Genomic DNA, 11,125 nt, shown 5'->3' on the forward strand with positions numbered 1-11,125 from the left:
GAGCAGGAGAGCACTTGGCCCAAGTCATACAGGGGGTGAACAGCAGAACGCCGCCTGGAACCCAATGCCCAGCCCCCAGTTCTGGAACCAGACACACAGGCTCCTGGAGGACTCGGAGGTGAGGAAAGAAAACAGGGCCTCAGGAGATGTCAGGCTGGGAGCCACTCGATCTGAAGGCCAAGAGAAGCTGGGGCTGCCGGAGTTTGGGGAGGGCCGGGTGGACCCGGAGTTGGGGAGAGCCGGGTGGACCCTCCCACCTCCATTTCCACCCCAGCCGCCCTACTACCCCGCCAGAGCGTCAACCCAGCAGGGGTTCCTTTTCCCTTGCTGGGCCCCCTGCCCCGCCCCAGGGGTCTTTATCTCTCCTTTTCTCTTCGCTCCTTCTCTCTTCACCACTTCCTCCCTCTGAGAGCAGGCTCAGGTTCTGGCCTGGGCTAGTGCACATTATTATGATGACTGTCATTATTATTGTTGTTGTGATTAAATATTTATCTGCGAGGGGAGAGGAGAGAACACCCGCTCTTCCTCATTCTCATTGCTAATCTGGGCTAATTTCCCCAGGGCTTCCTTCCCGGGGCCCAGCCTTCCCTCAGTGCCAGCAGCTTCCCTCCCCTCGACTTGGGAGGCCCCGGGAGAAAGGCTGAAAGTGGAGTCAGGGCGGGGTGGGGGGACCTCAAGGCCCCTTCCCCGTGCGTCTGTCAAATGAAGACCAGCAGCCTTTCGCCCGATGTGCCTCAGTCTCCCCAACTGTGTGAAAGAGCCTGTGTTTGGGTTGGGAGTCTTTTCTGGAGACCTGGTCCCTCCACGAAGACCAAGTGGGGGGCTCAGAGCCACCATCCCCCCAGAGGCTTCCAGGGCTCTGGAAGGGGCAGGGGAGCATGGGGGGCCCGCGCCCCAGGATCCAGCCTTGGCTCCTGGGCTTCTCCAGTGAGCGCCTTCTGGACGCTCACCTCACATTTCGCCCCTCATCCAAATGCTGCCCCCTCTGTTAGGTCTCAGAGGCCAAGAGGAGGGCTCGTAATTCTCCTCAGCAGCCTTCTGCAGGTGAAGCAGTCTCCCAGAGGGACCAGGTGACTCCCTACTCAAGGCGGGTGAGGACTCAAATCCAGCACTGGTCACGCCGAGAGCGCCTGGGGAGGCCAGCACGAAGCCAGGACCCAGTGACCTAGGGCTGGGGGTCAGCGCTCTGGGGAGGGCTGAAGATCTGTCAAAATACAGGCAAGGGGCAGCTACACCTGTGCGGACTTCTCAAGAGCAGTCACTCCGTGTGAGTTATCTGAGGTCTCTCCCAGGAGCGAGGGGTGGTGTGGGGTGCTGGCTGCCAAGGCCGGTTCTAGACAATTCAGACGAGAAAGAGCGGGAGTCCCGGACCACCCTGCAGTCCTACTGCTGCCGTGCTGGAGGCCATGCTTGTCCCCCAGGGAGTCCTCAGTTTCAACATCTGTAAAATGGACGGGCTGCAGTAGGACGCAGTCCGGAGGCCATCCTGGCCCTGTGGGGGCATTTCAGTGATCACGATGGAGGGAGGGAGTCACCTACTGGCCTGCATCCAGGCAGGGACAGGGCAGAACAGCCCACGATGAAACACGGTCTTGTCCAAATGCCAACGGTGCCCCACGGAGAAATAACAGCAAAGGACCACACAGCGCGGTGCACCGGGCAAGCGCTCTGCCTGCGTCGTCTCAGGTAACACACCCCTATGAGCTAGGTGGGATTTTCAGCCCCGTTGCACAGGTGATGAAGCTGAGGCATCAAGCCGCACATGGTGAGACAGCCCAGGAACACAGAACTTGTGTAGACCCCACCCCTGACCACCCCACCACACTGGCCCGCCAGATGTCTCTCAGGCCCTGCCCAGTTCTGGCATCCTGGGAGGTCAGGGGTGGTTTGTTTTTTTTATTTCAATAGAGGGATTTGGGGCATAGGGAAAGGCAGTGAGCGAGGCTGCAGCAGGGCAGATTCAGGCTGCAAGACCCAGCGCACAACAGCTTCTGCCGGTCGGGCCTTCCCAGGCTTCCAGATCCTTCATGAGGGATCAACACTGGCTTCTTCTTGAAACGTGAGCACCTCTGGGCTGAGCGGAGCCCAAACGTAAGCAAATAGACACACACACACACACACACACACCACAGGCAGGAGGAAGCAGGCACACGCGGAAAGGAGTCCTCAGTGAGGAGAAAGGCAAGGACTTTCCAGATGAGAATCGAGGCCCCAGGCCCGGCCCCCAGCTGGTCAGAAGCCCCAGGCTGCCCTCCACTGACTGGGTCACCGGCCGCCTGCAGCGGGCCCTCTGCAGCCGTGGGTCCCACCAGGCCTGCCTTTTCTGAGCTTCTCCAAGAACCGGGCAAACCACCGCCTCTGTCAGCCTCCCCTCCTTCCTTTGATCCTGCATAACAGGCACCAGGGAAAAGTAAAAATACCTGTGAGTGAAAGGAGCCGGCAGAACAGAGGCCGGGGGTGGACGGGGGCGAGGAGCCAGGCTGATCTGCCCTGCCCCAGGGCTGGGCGCGTCCCTCTGCGAGGATGGGGGAGCCCTCAGACCACCCCCCACCACCACCACCACCAGGTCCAAAACAGCCAGGGAAACTCAACTCTGGGGCAGCTAGAAGGGTCCCTCCCCAGGTGAAATCACCAGGACGGCGGCAGGTGGGTCTCCCCTGGGTGCGCAGTCTCGCTCCCCCTCCCCACTCCCCAGCCACTGGAGCACCTCCTCCAGTGGCACCTGCTCGATTCTGCAGGGAGGGACGAGGGCATAGGGTAGAGCAATAGTTCACTGGCCAGTGGGCATTTTCCAGAACATTCTCTTCAGTGAAAGGGGTGGGAGGGGGGTGCTCGGCAGAGGGTTGTAGTCTGCCCCAGTCCAGCCCAGCCACCCCACCACCTGAGCGTCTCTCAGACATCTGAGGAACTGGCCACCCCTGCCTCTTCCAGGCCTCAGCAAGCAGGACTCCAGGCTTTTCTCCTGCCTAACCTCGGGGCTTCGTCTCCAGCCAGGGTCTGGGCCAGAAAGAACCACAAACCACAACCGACAACCAGAAGAGCTGCTGCGATTTACTAAACTCCAATTTGGTTCTCACCGAGCTGCTTTTGCTTCTCCCGAAGCAAAAAAAGAAAGAGACTTCTCCCAAACATGAAATAAAGGACAGCGGCACAGGGAGGGACCCCGCACTTGGCTCCCAGGGGTGGGAAGCATCTTCTTCCCTCCCCACTCCTCCCCAACACACTCAGGCTTCCGGCTCCTCTGCAGGCCAGCAGACCAGCCCCCAGCGTTGAGCGGGCAGAGCCAGGAGAGCCAGGCCCAGAGAGGGTCCCGCAGGCTCCTGGGCCCCCTGCGCCCCCTCCCCACCTTCCTGAGCCTCCAGACCTGCAGCGGCCCCTCCCTCTCCGCTTGCCCGTTCCCTCCAGCACCTGCCTCGGCTGGATTCACTGTGACCTCTGCAGTGCCTGGCCCAGCCCAGGTACTTGGAGAACTCAGGGACTGTGAATGGATATGTGGGATCAGGATTGAACCTCCTGAGCTGTTTAGATGCCTTGTCACCCACATCTCACGTTTCCACGGAAGGAGGGGCTGGGGCTCCACTCCCCACATGGAACCGTGAGAGAGAACCTAAGGCCTCCCCCTCCTTCCTCCACCGCCCGCAGTCCCACCTCCACGGGAGTCCGGGCCCAAAACACTGCACTGCAGGCCACCTCTGAGGCCCCCCTCTCCCCTGTCCCCCTGGGGAGCTGCAATGGCTGGGCAGAGGTGAGGTTTGCCAGACAGTCTCCTCTCAGATGGACAAGGCCTAGACCCAGGGAGCAGGTCATCAGAAGTCCGTTCCACCCCAGGGGCACCAGCAACAAACCTCGACCTGTCTGAGTCCCTGGGAGAGGGGATGCTCCGTTAGCTTCCTCAGACCCCAGCAGCACAACCCTCTCCCCACCTGGACCACATCTGGGGGGACCATGTCATCCTCACCTTGATGTCTCTGCACCCCAGCCTGCACCACGCCTGGTGTCCCCCACCTGGGTGTGGGGACATGAACGGATGATCCTTGGGCCCTTCCCACCCTCCTCTCCCAGCTAATCTATTTCTAGATGAACAGAAAGGGCAGCCCTGCTCACAGGCACTGTCCCAGCCTGAGCCATGTTCTAAGAGCAAGAAGGAGGCCACAGTGGGGGCGGGGGCCCTTTTCCTCCACGATTAATGCCATAAAGCCTCTCTCTGTACGTGGTTTTCTAGCACTGATGAGCCTGGGAGCACGTCTGGGGCCACATGGGCAGCACCATCCTCATCTCTGCATCCCCAGGGCCTGGCTCAAGGCTCAGAACACAGGCAATTCTCCATCAACAATCAAAGGCAGGTCCCTGCCCTGAACCAGCGTAGCGCCACCCTCACCAGCGGGAACCCAGGGCAGGGGGTAGGGGTCGGCAGCAGCATTCCAGGTCCATAGAGTGGCACTCAAACCTTGCATTGAATTCTTACAACTCGCTTATATGATCGGGCGTGAAACATAATCCCTGACCCTTTGGTTACGCAACGTGCCATCCAAATGTGTACCAAGTGTGTACTGAGATCCCGCCGTGTGGCAGACTCTGCTCTGGGCACTGGGGAAGTGCTGGGGGCGAAAACAGTTACAGATACCTGCCCTGTGAAGCCTACATCCCAGCAGTGGTGCAGGGGAGACAACAGATACATCTCCACACAGATAGGGATCCAGGGCTTATGAAGACACCCAAAGCAGGTAAGAAGAAAGGGGATGGCGGGGCGGGGGCTTTGTGAAGGAAAGGATAGGCAGGGAAGGCTTCCCAGAGGAGGTGGCATTAGAGCAGAGGTTAAAAACAGGAAGGGCATGAATCAGTATCTGGGAGAAAAGCATCCCAGGTAGACTACAGCAAGTGCAAAGGCCCTGAGGTGGGCACACAATTAGCAGTCATTGTTCAAGGAACAGCAAGGAGGTCAGTATGACTGGAGGGCAGTAGGAAGATGGAGAAGCAGGAGAGGAGGTCGGCGGCGGGGGCTGCAAGCACAAAATCAAGCAAGGCCTGGTGGGCCACGGTATGGATGCAGAAAGCAGGGCCCACTTTGAGCACAGCAGGCAGGGACTTGGGACAAGAGAAACCAGAGGCTCCACGCCAGCCACCTCCATGCCAGGCCACAGCAGTTCGCATCAGTTGGAGGGCTAAGCAAGCATATCTCATTGGCACTGGGGGCCACCAGTTCAGCCCAGAAAATGCCCAGCCTTTTTTAGAAAATCTCTTTGGCCATGCTGCGCAGCATGTGGGATCTTAGTTTCCTGACCAGGAATCAAACCTGCATCTCCTGCTTTAAAAATGTGCAGTCTTAACCACTGGACCACCAGGGAAGGCCCCAGAAAATGCCCAGCCTTGACCGTCCCCCTCTCCCAGGGCAGAGGGGCTAGCCACCAGCTCCTGCTGGCTCGGTGTCTCCTGCTGCAGCGGCCCCCACCTCCATGCAAGCCCTCAGATCTCTCCTTCCCACCTCAACCCACCCCATCTCCTCTTGCCAGGACTACCCAGCTTTCTAGCCCAGCGCCCAAAGGGGCAAGTGTCTTTGTTTGCAGCTGTTGCTATTGAGGGTTTCCCACTAATGCTGTCTCTTCCTCCTTCCGGTCTCCACTCCCGAATCCCGGCACCGCCCTGGAAAGCTGGGGCCCACGAGCTTGGCGAGTCCACGTCCAACTCCTCCTGCCTCACACAGCCACGAGCAGAACCACAGTTGTGGGGGAGACTCCCCACGCTAATCCACCCTGAGGTCAGCACAAAGAAGGGGCCGTGACATCTAAGCAGTGATCACCCGCCAGAAACTTCAGAATCCAGGTCAAGTCCCCAGTCTTTATTTCTATATCCAAATCTAAAAATAACCCTATAGCAATGCAGTGTGTTTACTAGAAGTCACGGCCCAGCCAGGACACAGGTCCACAGGCTGGTTTCTGTCTCCCTGAGGGACAGGGTGGCGGCTGGGCGGGTTGAGTGTGGGAGACAGGGCAGGACCCAAACCTCCTGATCCCCACGTGGGTGGCCCAGCCTGGGATGAGCAGCCAGCTGAGTTCTCTGGGGGCGTCATCAGAGCCCCCAGGTGGCCGGGGCTTTCTCCAGGAGAAGGGGGAGGCTCAGAGGGACACCGCAGCCTGCCCGTCAGCCAGGCTCAGGCCCAGAATGGCCCAACTGTCATCAGAGGCTGGCATTTCCCAATTACCACAGATAATATCTGCCTTAATTGAATGGGGTCCAGATAATGTCATTATGCACCACATTCCCCAATTTATTTAATATACGTGTGTACACATATATTTATGCCTCGCTGCTGCCATGAGATTGCTCATTGGTGAGGCTGATAATAAAACATTTCGACGGGAGTCATCAGCTTTAATTTAAGGGGTGATTTTCACTATCCTGGTGGCGCTCGTTTTTTCCCAAGGAGCCAAAAGAAACTCGGACAGGCCTGTGGGCTGGAGGCTGGGGGGGTGGGCTGCGTCCTTCCCTGAACAAGTCCCTAAGTTCCTAAGCCTCCCTTTCAGGAGCCAGGCGCAGGCAGCAAGAGAGGGGTGGGCGCGAGGCAGAAGCCCAGAGCCTGACTCCAGGCCTGGTGGGGAGAAGGAAGTGCTCTGGGAAGGCAGAGCTGCAGCCTAGGGCTGGGCAGAGGACGGAGGGAAGCCAGAAGCTGCACAGCAGGGAAGGAACCAGAGCGCCCAGGAGCCAAGGCCGTCTGTACGCTGGCAAGGGCCAAAGGCAGTGAGATCTCGAAATTAATTTTTGATAGTCCCCTGCTAACTAGGGCAGAGTGGACCGAGACACAAGCCCTCCCTGCTCTTTCCAGGAGCCAGCACCAGGCTGGGGGGTTGGGGGGGCAGTGGCAGGAGGTACCGGAAGCTGGTGCCCTCTGCTTGGGCCCGCTGCCCACCAGGGGAAGCCCCCCGGCCTCCTCCCTCAGGTCAGCCTGAGCCGTCGGCAGCCCCATCAGCCCCAGCAAGCCGGGCCAGCGCCCAGATGCCAGCGCCCCCACGCCTCCTCCGGGTGGCACAGGCAGCCGCACTCTGCAGGAGTGAGATAACCTTCCAGCCGGCGGCCGGCGGGCCCAGCTGCCCAGGCTGCCAGCGGGGCCTGCCCACTGGAAAATGGGGTGCTAGGCTGAGCAGAGGAGGACAGCCGGGGTGGGCAGATGTCTTGGGGTGGGTGGTAATTAGGGGCTGCTGGCTCCATGCTGATCTGGGGGAGAGGATGTCTAGGATCTGTAATTATAAAGCTCAGAAGCCTTTATAAAGGCTGGTCCTGGTCCCACCATCTCGTGCCAGCTGCCCCCTGCAGCGGGGCGGGTTTGGGTGTGTCTGAGCACCCCAGAAGCTGGGCAGAGGACCCCTCAGGAAGCAGGTGGGGGCTGCCCCCTGACCCTCCCGGCCAGCACACTGCTCTCTCACACACTTGCTTGCCAAGGCTCCCTCACCGACCTCAGCTGCCTGCCTGCCGCTGTGCCAGGCGCTCCCTCCTGGAGACACCCAGCCTCCAGAGGAGGAAGCCACACAGAGGAAGGTGAGAGGAGGAGGCAGGTGGGAGGCGAGGCCAAGCGGCTAGCGCAACCCCGGCAGGCACCCTCCTCCCCGTCAGCCAGCTCAGGCCCTGTTTCATGGGGTGTATCGCATGCCCCCCCAACATCCCATTCACCGCTCTCCTAGATATCCACCACCAGTAGAGCACTCCATTGGGTTAAGCACTGCCTTCCTCCTCTCCGACTCTTGAAACCAAACGCACCTGGGAGGGGAGCCCTAGAAGTGACTCAGGCCCGAGAACTTTTTGATATTTCTGTCCCTGACAGGGGTGAAGATGTTGACAGCCAGGGGGAGATTGAGGGCTGGAATAACAGAAGTTGGGGGGAGATGAAGACCACGGTCACCAAATTCACAGAGGCTCAGAGGCACCATCACCAGAGGTTCCACCCACCCCAAGGACGGGGAAGTGGTCCTCCAAGGGCCCAGGGGAGGGGCAGGGACTCTGATCCCTACTCCCCACTGTAGCGTTCTTGACACTAGCCCCAGGGCCTGCCCAGGAGAGGACATAAGCCCCTTGTCCTGACCGGTGGATGACCACACCCAGGGGCCTCCAGACTGTTCTGTGGGACTTCTCTGCAACATCAGGAGAGGCCCTAGAAAAGCTCCTGCAAGTCCTCACCTTCTCATGGAACTTCTCCCACCACCTCAGGCCCTGAGGCTTTGAAGAGCAGAGGGGCCCACCCATAGCATGAGGCCCAGGACTCCAAGTGGAGCCAGGGAGAAAGTGGGGACCAGGGCGTCTCCTGGGGAAGGGGACATGGGGACTAGAATATTCTTCACTTCCACCATGAGCTGGCCCAGCGAAGGGAGGCTGTGGGAATGGGGGTCCCCGTATGGAGACCCTTAGAGAGCTGCCCCCCACCGGAAGCCCTCCGCCTCCACCCTCACCCCAGAATAGAGTGGGGAGGAATATGAGGATCACAAACACACACGATCGTCCCTCCACCATCATCGGGCTTTCTGCCACACTGACAGAGGAGCAGACAGACTCACCAAGGCTCCAACAGACACGTGGCTCGGGGCACCCCATTAGGGAGCCCGGCGCAGTCCCGCAGAGCAGCCTTCTCCCGCACCAGGGAGAGGAGGGTGAGCAGAACGGGGAAAGAAACAAGGAGCCTCCTCCAACAAGGGCCGAAAGTCTGAAGGCGGGGGTGTCACTCGAGGCCTGGGGGAGGGGCGCTCCCAGGTTGGGCCTCAGGACTCCCTGCGCCGCCACTGCCGCCCCATTTCAGCACAAACAGCCTCAGACCGCCCCGGTGCGGGGGCGCCTCGCGCAGTCGGGCCTCCACCTCCAGCCCCGCCCCCGCGCGGGGAGGAGACGCCTCCAGCTCCAGGGCGACGGGGAAGCCCGACCCCGGAGGGGACCCCCCAACACACACACACACACTCGGCTCGACCCCGTAGGGGACCCCCCCCCAACACACACACTCGGCTCGACCCCGTAGGGGACCCCCCAACGCACACACACACTCGGCTCGACCCCGGAGGGGACCCCTCCCCCCAAACACATACACACACAACTCCGCCGGCTGCCCGCCGGGCGGTCGCGTAGAAGCAAAGGTTCATCAGGGTCCGAGAGAGGATCGGTCCCGAGTGTCTGAGGAACACCTGACCCTGAAGTCCCGGGGCCCTGGGGAGACCCCAGACCCTGGGGTGCCGTCCCATCCCGCCTCCGCCGAGCGCCAGCGGGCGCCGTGGGCCGGCTGGAGACCAAGGCGACGCTGGGGCGCCACGGGAGCGGGACGCGGGGCCGGCCCGCGGGAAGGAGCTCGCACGGCTGGCGCTGCCCTTCCGCCCGGAGACCGCGGGGACCGGGGCACAGAACGGCCCGCGCCCCCGCCGGCCCTGCCTCTCCGCAGAGGGGGCGCACTGACGCCACGGTCCCCACCTGAGCGCGGGCTCGACCCCCAGCCGGGGAACCCGGCACAACCCCAGGCACGGGGACACTTTCCCCCGGGCCCGCAGAAGAGCCGCTGCCCCACTCCCAGTCCCAGCCCCGAAGGGAGACCCTCTACCCCGGGTCCCGCGACCTCCAGCCCCGAGAGCTCCGGTCCACCGGCCCTCCTCTGGGCAGCGCCGAGCGCGGGAGCCAGCCAGAGGCCACCTCCCGGAGCCCCGGAGTCCCCGCCGCAGCTCGCGCCCCCGAGGCCGGAGGGCGCCGTCCCCTCAGCCCGTTCCCCGCGGGCCACAACTCACCGCGCGCCGGCGAGCGCTCGGAGGCGCAGGGAGGCGGCGGCCGGAGGCTGGCGGCTCGCGGTGGCCGGAGCCCGGGCCGCGGCGGGCGGTTCTGACGCTGCGGACCGACCCCGGCGAGGAGCCGCCCGGAGTCCGGGACGCAGCGGGGAGGAGCTGGCGGTCGCCCGGCCCGGGCTGCCTCCGAGCGCGCGGCGGGCGGCTGCTGCTCCGGCGAGAGCGAGCCGCCGAGCTAGGGAGCGGCGGGCGGCTCGGCTCCGTCCGCCGCGGAGCCCGGCGTCCGAGCACTGGGGAGAGAGGGAACGGCTCCGCGAGCGGCGTCCGGCCGAGGGCTCCGCGCTGGGAAGGCGGTGGAGCGGGAGCCGAGCCGCGAGCGCCGCCGGCCGAGATGCGGGCGCCCGGAGGCGCCGCGGCAGCCGCACGGCAGCAGGAGAAAAAGGAGAGCGAGCGAGAGAGCGCGCTGGAGAGCGAGGGAGCGAGAGAGGGAGCGGGAGACCGGAGAGCAGTGAAGACGCGAGAGGGGCGGGCTCCGGGAGCACGAGGGCCGAGGGGGCCGCGGCGGCTCAGCCCCGCGCCCACGGCCGCGGCCGCGCTCGGAAAGGCGCGGGCCCGGCCCGCCAAGTTTGCGCGGTAGTGGAGGCCGAGCGCGCGGCTTCCGCCAGCCTTTTAAAGAGGGAGCTGCCTGGGGCCCACCCCCGACCCCGCACCTCTCCGCCGCAAGGCTGGGGCTCACCCCGCGCCCCGCCGCCCCTCCGCACCCGCCCCGCCCTCTGCTCCCTCTCCCACCGCGCCCCACCGACGCCCTCTCCTGGAAGCCCCCTTCTCCCGCCACCCCCGAGGGTGGATGTCTGCACCTCGACCCGGAGGACCTAGCAGGGACCCCTCCTGACCCCAAAGGTCGAGGGTCAAGGAACAGGCCTCCTGACGCACTCCCTGAGAAGTACAAAAAACACAGTGATGCCACGGGGTCACACTGCTCCTCACTCCCGCCCGCCCCCGGAGCATCACTGAGACCCCACCTTGGGCCAGCTTCTCACGCATCTGCACCACACACGTGGCGTGTGCCCCCAAGTGGCATGTTCATTCCTACACCCCACTGCTCCTGGTTGGAGCAAATGATAGAGGACGGGAGGGGGCGGGGATTCCATTTGACCCTGCTCACACAGCCTTCAGGGGCTCCTTCCTACTGAGGCCGGCCCCACCCCAGATCTCTACCAGCCTAGGAGAACCTCCACCCCGTGGCCCACAGCCCATTGGTCTCTGTCCAGCACTGGGCCGCAAAGTGTAACAAGTGGCCCAGACAGCAGGCAGGAGCGAGCCTGGGGAAGAAACTCTCAAGCAGGGAGAAGCTGGAGCCCTAGTCCTCCTCCCCCTGGGTTGGGGTG

General features: G+C 62.8%; 2 protein-coding genes across 2 annotated transcripts in view; one reads left to right on the forward strand and one right to left on the reverse strand.

Moving 5' to 3' along the window:
- Positions 1 to 9,767, reverse strand: part of GRM4 (glutamate metabotropic receptor 4) — a 111,382-nt gene extending 101,615 nt beyond the window's left edge. Inside the window, exon 1 of the mRNA XM_061146057.1 lies at positions 9,744 to 9,767. The gene's annotated coding sequence lies outside the window, so the exon portion shown is untranslated. The remainder of the gene's footprint in view (positions 1 to 9,743) is intronic.
- Positions 65 to 10,613, forward strand: LOC133059996 (collagen alpha-1(I) chain-like). Its single transcript, XM_061147772.1, has 8 exons — positions 65 to 118; positions 2,696 to 2,757; positions 3,248 to 3,458; positions 4,290 to 4,400; positions 6,908 to 7,045; positions 7,477 to 7,530; positions 8,780 to 8,947; positions 9,168 to 10,613. The coding sequence occupies exons 1-8, from the start codon at positions 65 to 67 to the stop codon at positions 10,611 to 10,613; spliced, it is 2,244 nt and encodes a 747-aa protein (XP_061003755.1).
- Positions 10,614 to 11,125: the final 512 nt, after the last annotated feature.

Source organism: Dama dama, chromosome 7, assembly GCF_033118175.1.
Source record: "Dama dama isolate Ldn47 chromosome 7, ASM3311817v1, whole genome shotgun sequence".
Lineage (NCBI taxonomy): Eukaryota > Metazoa > Chordata > Mammalia > Artiodactyla > Cervidae > Dama > Dama dama.

Coding starts and splice junctions, on each gene's coding strand:
- LOC133059996 (XM_061147772.1), top strand. CDS start 65: ATGCCCAGCCCCCAGTTCTGGAACCAGACACACAGGCTCCTGGAGGAC. Junction 3,459..4,289: donor CAGTGCCTGGCCCAGCCCAG/GTACTTGGAGAA, acceptor CTGCATCCCCAG/GGCCTGGCTCAAGGCTCAGA. Junction 7,531..8,779: donor AGGAAGCCACACAGAGGAAG/GTGAGAGGAGGA, acceptor GCCCCATTTCAG/CACAAACAGCCTCAGACCGC.